The sequence below is a fragment of the Bacillus rossius genome, chromosome 1 (genome assembly GCF_032445375.1).
Source record: "Bacillus rossius redtenbacheri isolate Brsri chromosome 1, Brsri_v3, whole genome shotgun sequence".
Classification (NCBI taxonomy): Eukaryota; Metazoa; Arthropoda; class Insecta; order Phasmatodea; family Bacillidae; genus Bacillus; species Bacillus rossius.
The window spans coordinates 291624382-291636504 of record NC_086330.1 but is presented as its reverse complement, the minus strand read 5'-3'; the positions used below and the strand labels follow the sequence as shown (position 1 = coordinate 291636504).

Here is a 12123-nt window from a genome sequence, read left to right as displayed (position 1 = left end):
AATGAATTTTCTTCTTTTATTTAATAAACCCCTACCATTTTGCCGGTTAAGGCCACAAATAAAAATATGGTTATATACATTTTCCTGAGTATACTTATTAGACAAAATCATAATTTTATGAACAGTAAAATTGTGGTAAAGAATTGACAGTAATTTCTATACCACTTATATGCATTATTTATTTGTGGCCCTGGATGGGGACTGGCTTTTTGTTTTCCAAGTAAGTTCACTGAAAAATGAAGAGACACAACAAAATAAAATGTTTCACATACACCTATACGAATCCAGAAATGAAATTTATTATTAATTTTATAATATGTGTAATATAAAGTTAATACATAAAGTTCCAGTAATCAACATACTTAATGGGAATGCATAAAAGAAAAAAAATGTTTCAAACCCCAATACTTACAGTTGCCCAGATGTTTATTACATACAGACCTCAATAAGAACACCCGGGTAAATCATCAAGAGGAACTGCCAGTACTTCACTGTCTCCATCTACTTGCTGTGTCGTAACCTCAAATTCTTCGCTGTCACTGTCTTCACTTGAACTATCCTCGCCGAGGTGGATGATGAGTGGAGGAATGGTGCCGCTGTCTATGTGGACTTCTCTCTCCCAGTCTGCTTGAATTAGCTTCTCCACGTGATCCACACACCTCGCCCATCTAAAAAAATTAATGTATACAGTAAAACCTCTATATAAATGACCTGTTTATAGCAAAAACCACTCTATAACAAAATATGTTTGTTTCTGTCAAAACGGCATAGTAAACAATGCATGGCATGCTCTTTATTACATACAATTTTGAACTCACTCCACAAGAAACTATTTTTAAACACAACAAAACTCATTTAATGTGTTTTCCTCAACTATCAAAGCTATTATTTAATACTTGAAGTAACATGTTTTGTTTTATGTTATCTGAAAAAAAAAAAAATTGAGTGGTTTATTCAAGATATAATAAAGCTGTAAATATTTTCTATGTTATCAATAAAGGCTTAGAATGCATATGATAAAATATTTATTTCATAACTTTTGTGTTTGTTTTTGGTTAAAATTTGTCCCAGAAAAAAACAGTGAGATATAGCGAAAATTTAATTTTTTGAATAGTTTTGATGATTTACTGTATATGTATTTCACTATAATAACATAACTTTTGAAAATACTAATGTGCAAGAACTACATGTGTAAATACCTATTCAAGTTCGCTAGATGAAAATATTCAAAATTCTCTACGTTGAAATTTTATCTGAATATTGAAATCTGCCTACAGCACTGAACCCACCATAACTTTAAAGTCATTGACACAAGATTAAGCATAACAGAAAGTAATATCACAATTACTAATAAATACAAAACTATTTATGGAAATGAAACAATTGCAAATGGACTGCAATTACAAAAAAAAAAACCTTGCAAATAAGTCACCACTGTTAGATCTAGAAACTACACAAATATGTATGAATCACATGGGAATAAAATTACAAACACAAACACGAACACAAACACATACATGCAACACATTTTCAAAACGACAATTACACAAATTCAAACCACTTATTTTTACCAATTGTTTTAAAACTGTATTACTGGTATATGAATATACACAAAATGATAATCACACTATACACACACTAGCACACAAAGTTATCAAAAGGAATGGTAGGACCAGGCTGCTAGGCAACAATACTTACGTATTATGTAAAAATGTATGGTAAGGTTTTTGCTGAAGCTTGAGGAATGTTCTACAGGAAAATAAAACAATTTCTACTTCAAAAGGAATACCCCATTGGTCATGCAACATGAAAATACCTCTCTGGTGTGGAAGCATCAAGAGCCTCTTTCCAGATGGCTGCAACTGCATCATTGTCAAATCTCTTGGCTCGCCCCACGTTACTATTGTAATGGTGTTTACATTGAGCCCAAACTAGTTCGATTGCATTATAGTGGCAGTGATAGGGTGGGAGTCGTAGAATTTTGTGGCCATAGTTACAAGCCAACTCGTCTACCTCATATCTGAAAAGTGTGTTAGAACAAGGCGTATACGTAATTTTTTGCAACTATCTCACTTTTAAAGAAATGCTGTAAAAAAAACGAAATAATATACCGTATTCGGGGCTTGTTTTGTTTAGCTATTCTCAGCAGCTCCACTTTCAACAAATTATTTTCATGTTTTATCTCATTCTTCTCCAGCCACGCGATCAGTGCATCCTTGGTCCAGTTTGTTGTAGGTGTTTTCTCAACCTACGTTATGCCAACATTTAACTAAATACTCAAGTAGCTGATAAGAATTCATGACAGTAGAACCCTGTTACAATTTTACTGCTTATAAAGTTTTCCTGCCTATAATGTATTATTTTTCAAGTCCAATATTTTCCCTATAAGGACAATGTATTTAATTCCTGGATATAATGTTTCACAAATTATGCGTTTCGTGCTTGTAATGTTCACTTCATAAAATTTTAGAAGACGAAAAAAATTAAAAGCCTTTGTCTATACTGTCTATGTATATGTGTATGTTAGCAGTTAACTGCCTGTTGACACCCTTGGAAAACAAATAAATTCATAAATTTTTAGCCATTCTGTGTGTTTTCAAATGTATTCACTTAAATCACATGTTCAAGTGGCAAAAGAACTGGACTTAAGCATTTCCACTGTAAACACTGTCGTGAATTATGACAATTATACAGAAATGAGACAATTTTACAGCAATGAGACAATGTGTAAGTAAAGACAAAGCAGATAGAAGCTGGAAGCACTATGATGTTAAAGAAAAATTGTTTTTGGCTTGCTACAAGCAAATTGGAGCATCAAATATATCTTTATGCAGCTTGTTGAGTCCATTGGCAATAAATCCACACTAAAAAGTACTAAATTGAATTTCCTGCTTATGTTTTTTTTTTCTTGTAGCCCCTTAAAAACAAATTATAACAGGGTTCTACTGTACTTATGCAAAGCAAACATGTGTTTTGGCATATTGTCGTAATGAATTTCTAAATTTAACAAAGCATGTTAGTTTAGTGACTAGAAATTTTTTTGAAAATATTATTTTAATTTATTAAGTAGGGCAACAGAGCATTCATAAAGTGGGTCCTTTTACCAAACAAGTAATTATGTCATTTTCAAATGCTATTTGCAATAAAAAAAATTTATTTGGTATTTCAAACCCTCTACTAAATTAGTTTGCACTATGATGTAATTCAATTACATTATATATATATATATATATATATATATATATATATATATATATCTCTGTGTGTGTGTGTAATCAATTTCAGCTCAAACATTATAGTTTAAAAAAATGTAGTGTAGGCATACTATTAAGATAACAATTATTGCTGGCAAAATGTATTAGTCTCGAATATTCGTACTTATACACATGTAAATTTTTCACATTACAATTTGAGCAATAAAAAGACACTGCTTTACCATTGCACATACCTGGGTGCTGTGATATGAAGCATTGTCCATTATAATGACACTGGGTTCCTCCAGATGCACCAACATGTCTTCAAACCACATCAAGAAAGTTTCCCCATTCATCTCGCCATGGTAGTCTGCAGTCTTCTGACCTGAAACAAAAAGTAATCCTGCTCCTGGCACAAAGCCAGTGCGCCCTCCAGCATTAACAACAATAAACCTTTTACCATCTCCAACAGTACGTCTCTTCGCAGATTGTAGACTCTTGTCCTGCCATGACTTTGATACAGTTCCTGAAAAATATATGAAATGGAAATGAAATACTTTGTATTGGACCACAGAACAAATTTTCAAATAAATTAATGCCTTGCCTCTCTGGAAAATCCATGTTTCATCAACAAATATGAAATTGGCACCTCTTTCTTTTTCTTCTTTATACTTTCTCAAGAAATCTATTCGCTTCAATACTATGTTTTCATTCTCTATCAAAGCTTTTCGTCCATCAACAGTTGTCCATGAAAATCCCATCTTCTTTAACAATTTATGAAGACTTGATCTTCCACCATAATAATCTATTTGTCTTTCCCTGATTTCTTTCAAAATGGTGTCGACTGTAACATTCAAACCTGTAAATTTATTGCATACATTAACAATACATGAAATAACAGAGGTACACAAAACTAAGCGAAACCACAACCCCGTAGAAGATAATTTAAGTGCACAATTTACATTTATTAAATAGTTTTAATAAACTTACATTTCAAAAATACTTTTAAATTAATTTAAATTTTGTAGTTTGCTTAGAGGAATTCTACATTGCAGTATTTTTGTCTGCAATGATATGACGATTATATTGCGCGTTTGTATTGAAGTTGTGTAAAACATTATTATTTCAGCATTCAATTTAGCAATCAATAAGTTACAAGCTCTACACTGTGTTATAGGTAAATGTTTTGTATCGTGTATCCCATGTGATCCCTAGATCTTTATGCATGAACCTGTACATCCTATTGATCGTGTGGTGCATGCTTTTTTTCATTTATTCAGATCAAAGATCCTGAACATAATCAAATATTGTGGTATAGCAAGAATAATTATCATAAGTTTAATAAAACATATATATTTTCATTATTATTCAACTTTAAATCATAACTCATTACTACATCACAGGTTTTTAGTTTTGGTTTTGTACAGGATTTTTAAACGTAATAAATTAGAAAAGCAAGCATCATCAATCACAGGATCAATATTTGCAGGATCATGCGATCAGGATCAATGTATCGAATCGGATACGCGATACTAAACTTTTTCTGTTTTATAACCTTCTGTTACTTCATACACTAACACACAGTTTGTCTGGCTAAGTTGTGTTTTCATATGATACTTCATTACAATGAAGTAGGCCTATTGTTTATAAAATAACAATACCCCTATATTTTCTAAAGGGTTAGGCGGGGCATGACACTATTTTGCAATAGAATATACATTGTACTGGACCCTGCCACACAGTACAATTTAGCCAATTAAGTATCCCAATTTTTTTTTTTAATAACCATGCTTGCTTAGACCACAACTCACTAATTTGTAACCAATTACTGCTAAAGCGCACAACTGGATATTATTGATACTGGAAATAGTCATTATTTAACCTTCTGATACATCATAAAAGTTGAGGTTATTTAATATGTATACTGTGTATAACAATATAAACATTACTTGTAGTTTTAGAATGTAACAATTTTCTTTCTATCTTTAACCTAACCTTAAAAGGACGTGTACCTATTTCATATGTTGCACAATATTCTATATATCAATACCATATCAATAAAGAAACCTAACAAACCACTCAAAAATGTTAAGTATTTTTAAAGGACAGATGATATCGGGAAAAAAACTGAACCGGTCAATCTGCATATGGATATATGAAATGAATACAATTAAGTAGGGCCTACCCCAGTGATATTGAAACTACTCTTCAGTATCAAATTTTTACCTTCAGCGTACATCCTGTAAATTGCATTCCTGATTGCATTTACTGTGAAATCGTCGACTGTGTCAAGTGACTTTCCTTCCTGTGGCCTTTTTTTCCTCTTTTTTCCTGGTGTTGAAACTTCTTCAATGTCTTTCTTGTAGTACCTAACAAAAAAAAAAAAAACATTTGTCATAACACTTTTCCGGGGACCCGTTCACAATACGCAGTTAGGCAGTGTTCCAAATATGGCATTTTGTCACAAATATTTGCTTTGTGGTCACTAAATGGAAACATGACAGACTTTGTCCACGAAATTAATGAAGTGTTTTTTTATTTATTTTTTGATCTCCCAAACAGATGAAAAACTAATTAAATGCAAATTATAAAATCACTCCCTTATGTTATAGTTAAACCTATCATAAAGTTTATAAACATCGTTATAAGCAAACGTGTATCACACCCATAAAAATACTTGAAAGTGCCTATATTGTTATTGTTAGGACCTGAGTAGGCCTAATATGATTTTAGGTTAACTTTTCAACAGAGACGCCACATGGCGGTGTTGTCTCACACCAAAAAATATAAATTGGAAATAAAACACAAAAAACCTCGTGAGTTAAAACACAGGCCGACAATACTTAGGACACAGTCGATATTTTTTTTACGTGCATGAAAACGAAAAAAGCCTACTTACTTGAGAACAGTTGACTTTGCGATGTTGAGAAGAAACGCGGTCGTCTGCGTAACGTCACATTTCTTCAAGTCGCCTTTTTTAATTAAAACATATAAGTTCTGAGCGACGTTAATGATGTCCATCTGACGCTGCTAAGAAGTAGCTTTCCCCATTCCGGAACCAATTACCATTACAGCAATCACAAGAACCACACAAAATATCAAAACGATAACAAATTCCATCATTAAAATAGTAGATAATAAATAATATAACAAAGTTAAAATACACAATATTAACACAAAATCCTGAAACACAAACTGTACGTTATTTCACGGTCAGTAATATATTAAAACACACTGCAATATGGCGTAATCTGTGCAGACTGCAAACGGCTGAAAGAGAAAACAATCAAGTGACTATTAACATTATTAATGCGCGACCACGGTTTCGGCACGTAATATTTTTTTACCGTTAACATAACGTTTTTATTTCACCAGAGATTTAAAAAAATGTTCAAACTTAACAAATACCCACACAAATTCTTAAATACACGCGGAAAGTCAAAAAATATATATTTTGGCTATGGAACTATTTCGTTCTAATCATTGCCAACACACCACTTCTCTCACTGTTTCATTTACACACATGCGAGATCATTAATATTAATAATATTGTACATAGATAGTTACTTTTTTTGTAAAATTTTATTTAACATCATTATACGGTAATTTAGTGTTAATGCATGTTTAATATGCATATGACGGAAAGTATTTTTGCAAACGAACCAAACATGCTGCATCCTGGTGTGTTTTTTCAAAGGTTCGTTTAAAAAAGTAGGAGGTTACCGTGGATATATATTTTACAAATTAACAGAAAATTGGAGTACAGTTAAAAATATATATTAATAAATTGTAGATTTATTTTATAGACTCGTATAGTAGGCAATATTAACCTGAAACACGTCAGAATAATGAATTTCCGAAATCATAAAACAGAATAAATATTTCTATTATAGTTTTTTTTATATTTCGTGCAATTTTCTTCTAAGGATCTTATCGTTTCTTTAACATATGTGTACGATGCTAACAATACTGCATATCGTTCTCCTTTCATAGTATAACATAATCTGTTTTTCCCAAGGAACAATTACTTCGCGTCTACAACACATTTTATCGTGGTATTTTTGGCACTACCAAACCTGGTTTTCGGAAACGACAGAATAGTAACCATTACAAAACACATTTGACACAATAAGTGTCAAAATTAGCCACAGGGAAATTTTCACACTTTCATATGAAATGTAAAGTAACGAGACAGTAGCGCAAAATACCCAATAGCTCTTTCTTTAAAATTTACGAAACTGATTGATTTTGTCAGTCACAGAAACATAATATCCATTAACGTTATCTTGGATGTGCCTTGTATATATCTTACAAAAATACTAATTTTGTAGGTTGGAATGACAATCTTGTTGGAATTTTAAAATACAGTAAATTATTTCGGACGAAAGTTTTAGAAAATATTTTAAGGTTTCATAATAAATTAGAAAGGATTTGATAAGGGAATTATGATTTATTTTTATTTCTAGCCCTGTTTTTTCAAACTCCTTTGCAGCAATGGTTCGCCTTATCAGAAATTGTTTCAGACAATAGTTTTAGATAAAAATATAGAAAATTTACAAACAATCGAACGTATTGTACGTATGGTGTGCTTACTAAAGTAGTTATGATTTTTCCCTTCAAACCTTAGCTATTTATTTCTACCCCTTGCAGCTATGGTTGGTCATATCAAACATTTATTCAGACAAAAGTTTTTTGTATTGCCCCTAAGAGTGAAGCACGTTATACGTATGCGATATTCGTCATATTATTGGAGCTATAGCGATGTTTCTCTTTTCAAAAATTCTTACACATTTCTAGCTTTTGGACGGATTTGCCCATTAACGAACTCGGCCGAGATTTTCCATTGCCATATTTTGTTCATCAGTTTGGTAGTGAGTTGTGCAAAATTACAGCAGTTATCGCGTCCATAAAAATATTGTTTTATACATAACATATTACATATTATAGGTATATATATATATAATATGTTATATATATATATATAGGCCTATAGATATAAATTTTCGTGTTGGCGATGTTTTTGGGGTCTATGGACCATGCAAAGAAAAACAATATTTAAAAATTTTCCGAAGTCGCGCCATGGTAACAGCTACTATAGGCAGTCTTTCTTCGATATCTACCTAAAAGTGGTCATGTGGTCAGAACACTGGGCCCCCACCAAGACTATACGTGTTCGTTTCCCTGCGGAACCAAATCTGCGTTTTCGCATGTAAAAAAAAAACTTGGTTGACGTTGCCGGCGGGTTATATCACTTCACCCTCTTCGATGCTGTTTATTGCGATAAAATATCAATTAAACGTCTAACTAAAAACATAAAGACCATTTTACAGTGATGATGGGGGGATACAAGAGCAGTTCTTGACTCAAGAGGAAACGATGCGCTTCAAGGCCAACACGGAACCCATCAAACAGTGACAGCGCTGCTTTGTCGTGCGCTCGCTATTGAGAAATATCATTACTGAAATTCAGTTAAATTTTTAATCATTCTGTTCTGTTAGATGTGAAACCTTTCCCGACTGTATAAATTTTTAATTCTTTTTTCTAGAAATTTGCCACACATAGATAATTTGCTAACAAAAATTTAAGTCTCTGTGGTCGTGCTGTTTACATGTCGGCCTTCCAACCAAGGTTATCTAGGTTTATTCCCTATAATGTCGAACAATGATTTTCACATGTGATAAAAGTCACACACATGTATTGTCGTATCGCCCACGTTCCGTATTTACTTCATTATTATTTCATCACTCTTCTAGCAACTGCCTTACATGGGGTACAGATCTGTCGTCCCTTAATTCTGGACAGTTGAATGAGATACTGAAAGAGCAGCGGCGGAATGAAAAGGGGATAAGAAAAACATAAGGTCCTCGAGAAAATTCTCAGTCTCTGGTAACATAATCGGCATATTATGCCGGAAATTAGGCATTTCGACACGATTGGTTTTAAATTTTTATTATGAGTTTAAATTATTTTTGGAAATTACATTTGCTCTATAATTTGGTTACTAAAGGGCGATTTACACTTTCTTAGTCTGGTGTACTTCCCTAAGTTAAACTTTGTGCCAGTAGTCTGAAGCACCTTTCCCAGAGACGTATCTGATATTTTGCAGATCTAATACTTTGCTGGCAGCTCGCTTAAAATTTCCCTCGCTTACAGGCACGTCCCAGTCCTGTAACGTTACTTCACTTCATGACTAAAACCGCCTACAGCAGCTCTGGACGAGCTGTTACCATTTCTCAGAGACGAGCTGACCATAGCCTTTACTGTCACGAATACGTATTAGGTTCACTCCCCTGGAAGCACGTCATGGATGCTTGTTCCCAGCGTCGTTGCGTTTTCTCCCCCCCCCCTTACTCCACCCCTTTCCCCCCTCAGTTCTAAGTATTCGCCTAAGACCAATGACCGGTCATACACTCCAGCAGGCAGCGATCGTCTCCAAGGACACCTCGCATAAAAAATGTGTGTGCCAAGTTGGACCACCCCACGACATCTCGCGGCAGAAACAGTAACTTATTATCTTGGCCGCCAGAGTGTAGCACTAGACTGCGCCCTTTAACCCTTGGTTTAAGCAGACGCCTTGGGCGAGTCGATTCTTTTTATTTCAGACACCTCTCAACAGGTAGCACTTAAGTCAGCCAGTGCTACCAACTTAGAGACATGTCAGAGTTTTTTATATGACGCCCTCTCGGGGAACTTCGGGACCTTTCGGTCCGGACTCCCAGCCCCCTCCCCTCCACTTTTGATTCAAGATTCACTTTTAATTATGAGACGCGGTTCTCCGCGGGACACTTCGCGTCGCGACTGCAGACGGGCCATTTCGCGATTATCGGCGAGTCGACGAGACACTGTAAGACTTCCGTCCGGCCGCAACCGACTATGTAGTCGCTTAAATAAGGGATGTTATCCCTATAATCTTCTTTATGTAGTTTAGTCCGTATGCGTAGTACAAAATGTAATAGTTTTTTTTCTTTTAAATTTCTTTTAAAATGAAGAAATCAACCGCGCCCAGCCGCGTATTCGCGGGATCCAGTTCCTGGCGGGCGACGCATCTGTAAACAGAAGCCAACTCCCCTGTCTGACAGGGTCCGAGAGCTGGACACCGAATTGGCATTTTTCATCTCCCTTCCACAACAAGACACAAGCGCCCTGACATCATGTACCCGCGTGATCTCCGGGAAACGAAGCCCCGGCTTCCGGTGCTTCTGTATCTTTTGACCCTTTTCTGAACTTTCTTTAAATTACGTCGTCATATGCAGTTAATTAGATAAACATAATTTCTGGAATTTAAGTACATACCTCAACTGGGATTATTTAGACATATTTGTATATTTTTATTGGTTTATGTATTTTTAGTAAATGAAACGTTTGATAATTCCATGTACGGCCGGCCAATATTTTTTTTAATATTCTTGAGAGCTTTTTAAGAATGTAATTAATATTGTATGTTAATATTTTCTTGTATCTGTTATAAGTTTCCTTAGTATGGAGTAATTATATTTCAGGCGGAATCACACCTTGTTTTTTTTGTTCATTTCTAATAAACTGGTGAAACCTAAAGATCCACCTAGCAAGGCAAAGATGGTAATCAGACCGTGGTTTGCTGCTACAAAAATAATAGCAGTTAGCATGGTTTGAACCTTGCTACAATATTCGTCAGGGATCAAATCTAGATCGCTTTGGTGGAAGCTGGGAGGCAGCCATGCTGACCAAGCTATCACCGCTGACTACATGAAGTGAAGCACCGTGGACGACCTCTCGATCGTCGGGTCGGCAGACCCTTTTCCTGTCCATTTCTGTCATCACTGCAAGGTCCTCTTTCAATTTTCCTACCACGACTTCGGGCACTCACGTTGGACATGCCCCCGTTCTCAACAGGCGAAGCACCGAGGGCGGCCTCTGGCTCTTTGTAACTGAGGACTATTCAACAGCTTCTTTAATGATTCAAGTAGGGTCTCTTTGTTGGTACCCGAGCTGCCGTTCATTTGGCGGTAAGGTTCTATCACAGCCTGCCTCGCCCTGATGCTCATGTTTCTTGAGGCAATGTAGGCACTTTCGAGTTCCAGGGCGTGAATAAAAGCATTGCGAACATTCTTGTGGCGAGCCAACCGGAGAGTTTGTTGAATTTCCGCATTTCTCAGTCCATCTATGAATGCGCTGGTGGCTAGCTGCTGGCGGAATTCGGTTGGTGCCTCTGGGTAAGCGAGGTGCACCAGACGCTCGGCTTCGAATTCTTGGAGAGTTTCCAAAGATCACTGTTGACGTGTTTTCAAAGCTGTTCGGTACACCTCACCCATGTATTGGTCTCCATACCTCAGTTCAAGAGCTTCCACCAGTGCTCCATAGTCCTTTTGTTCGTAAACTGGTATGGTCTGGAGCAGCTCGAGTGGGGATCCTCGCAGGGCTAGGACGAGTGCTGTAGCTTTCTCTTCTTCGCCCCAACCATTCACTTCTGTGGCTGCCTCGAACTGTCTAATGTAAACTGTCCATGAAGACTGGCCATCGAAGGTAGGTGGTTTGAATTTTGGATGGCTGTTTGCAGCCACTTCCTTCTTCACTTCCCCGGAATAACTTTTCAGACTTGCAGCAGCTGTGGCTTCTTTGATCATCTGACGGCACTCCTCAGTAACAGCCTCTATCCACCGTTCGGTTGCCTGTTCAAGTTGTACTAGCTGTGGTGCCATTCGCTGTTCGGTGGCCTGTTCCAGCTGAACCAGCTGTTGTTCTTGCTCTGCGATGTGCTGCTCCAAACTCTGTACTTTGCCCTCCAACTGGGCGCTGGTTTCAACAATGTTCTTCTTCATTTCTTCTTGAGCTGCCACGAGTTCATTACGCATATCTTCCTGATGCCTCTTCATGTCATCGATTTCAGTCTTCGTTTCATTCTTCATCTCTTCTTGGCAGTTCTTCATTTCGCTCTACTCTGCATTTCTCT

At 35.9% G+C, this 12123-nt stretch overlaps 1 protein-coding gene across 2 annotated transcripts; it reads right to left on the bottom strand.

Moving 5' to 3' along the window:
- Nucleotides 1–407: 407 nt before the first annotated feature.
- LOC134527739 (uncharacterized) lies at nt 408–6302 on the bottom strand. 2 transcript variants are annotated; one of them, XM_063360665.1, is made up of 5 exons: nt 6094–6302; nt 5421–5563; nt 3799–4053; nt 3449–3720; nt 408–668 (listed from the first exon to the last, which is right to left on the bottom strand). In XM_063360665.1, the coding sequence occupies exons 1-5, from the start codon at nt 6213–6215 to the stop codon at nt 555–557; spliced, it is 906 nt and encodes a 301-aa protein (XP_063216735.1). In that variant the 5' UTR covers nt 6216–6302; the 3' UTR covers nt 408–554. The 2 variants fall into 2 exon arrangements, with proteins under 2 accessions (XP_063216735.1, XP_063216734.1); XM_063360664.1 differs by having other exon boundaries at nt 3449–4053.
- Nucleotides 6303–12123: the final 5821 nt, after the last annotated feature.

Bases quoted from the DNA above. Each gene is read 5' to 3' on its own strand.
- LOC134527739 (XM_063360664.1), bottom strand. From the start codon at position 6,215: ATGGACATCATTAACGTCGCTCAGAACTTATATGTTTTAATTAAAAAA. The intron at 5,564-6,093 runs GTAAGTAGGCTT...TTTTTTTGTTAG, and splicing joins GCAAAGTCAACTGTTCTCAA to GTACTACAAGAAAGACATTG. The intron at 669-3,448 runs GTATGTGCAATG...TAATTTTTTTAG, and splicing joins CTTCATATCACAGCACCCAG to ATGGGCGAGGTGTGTGGATC.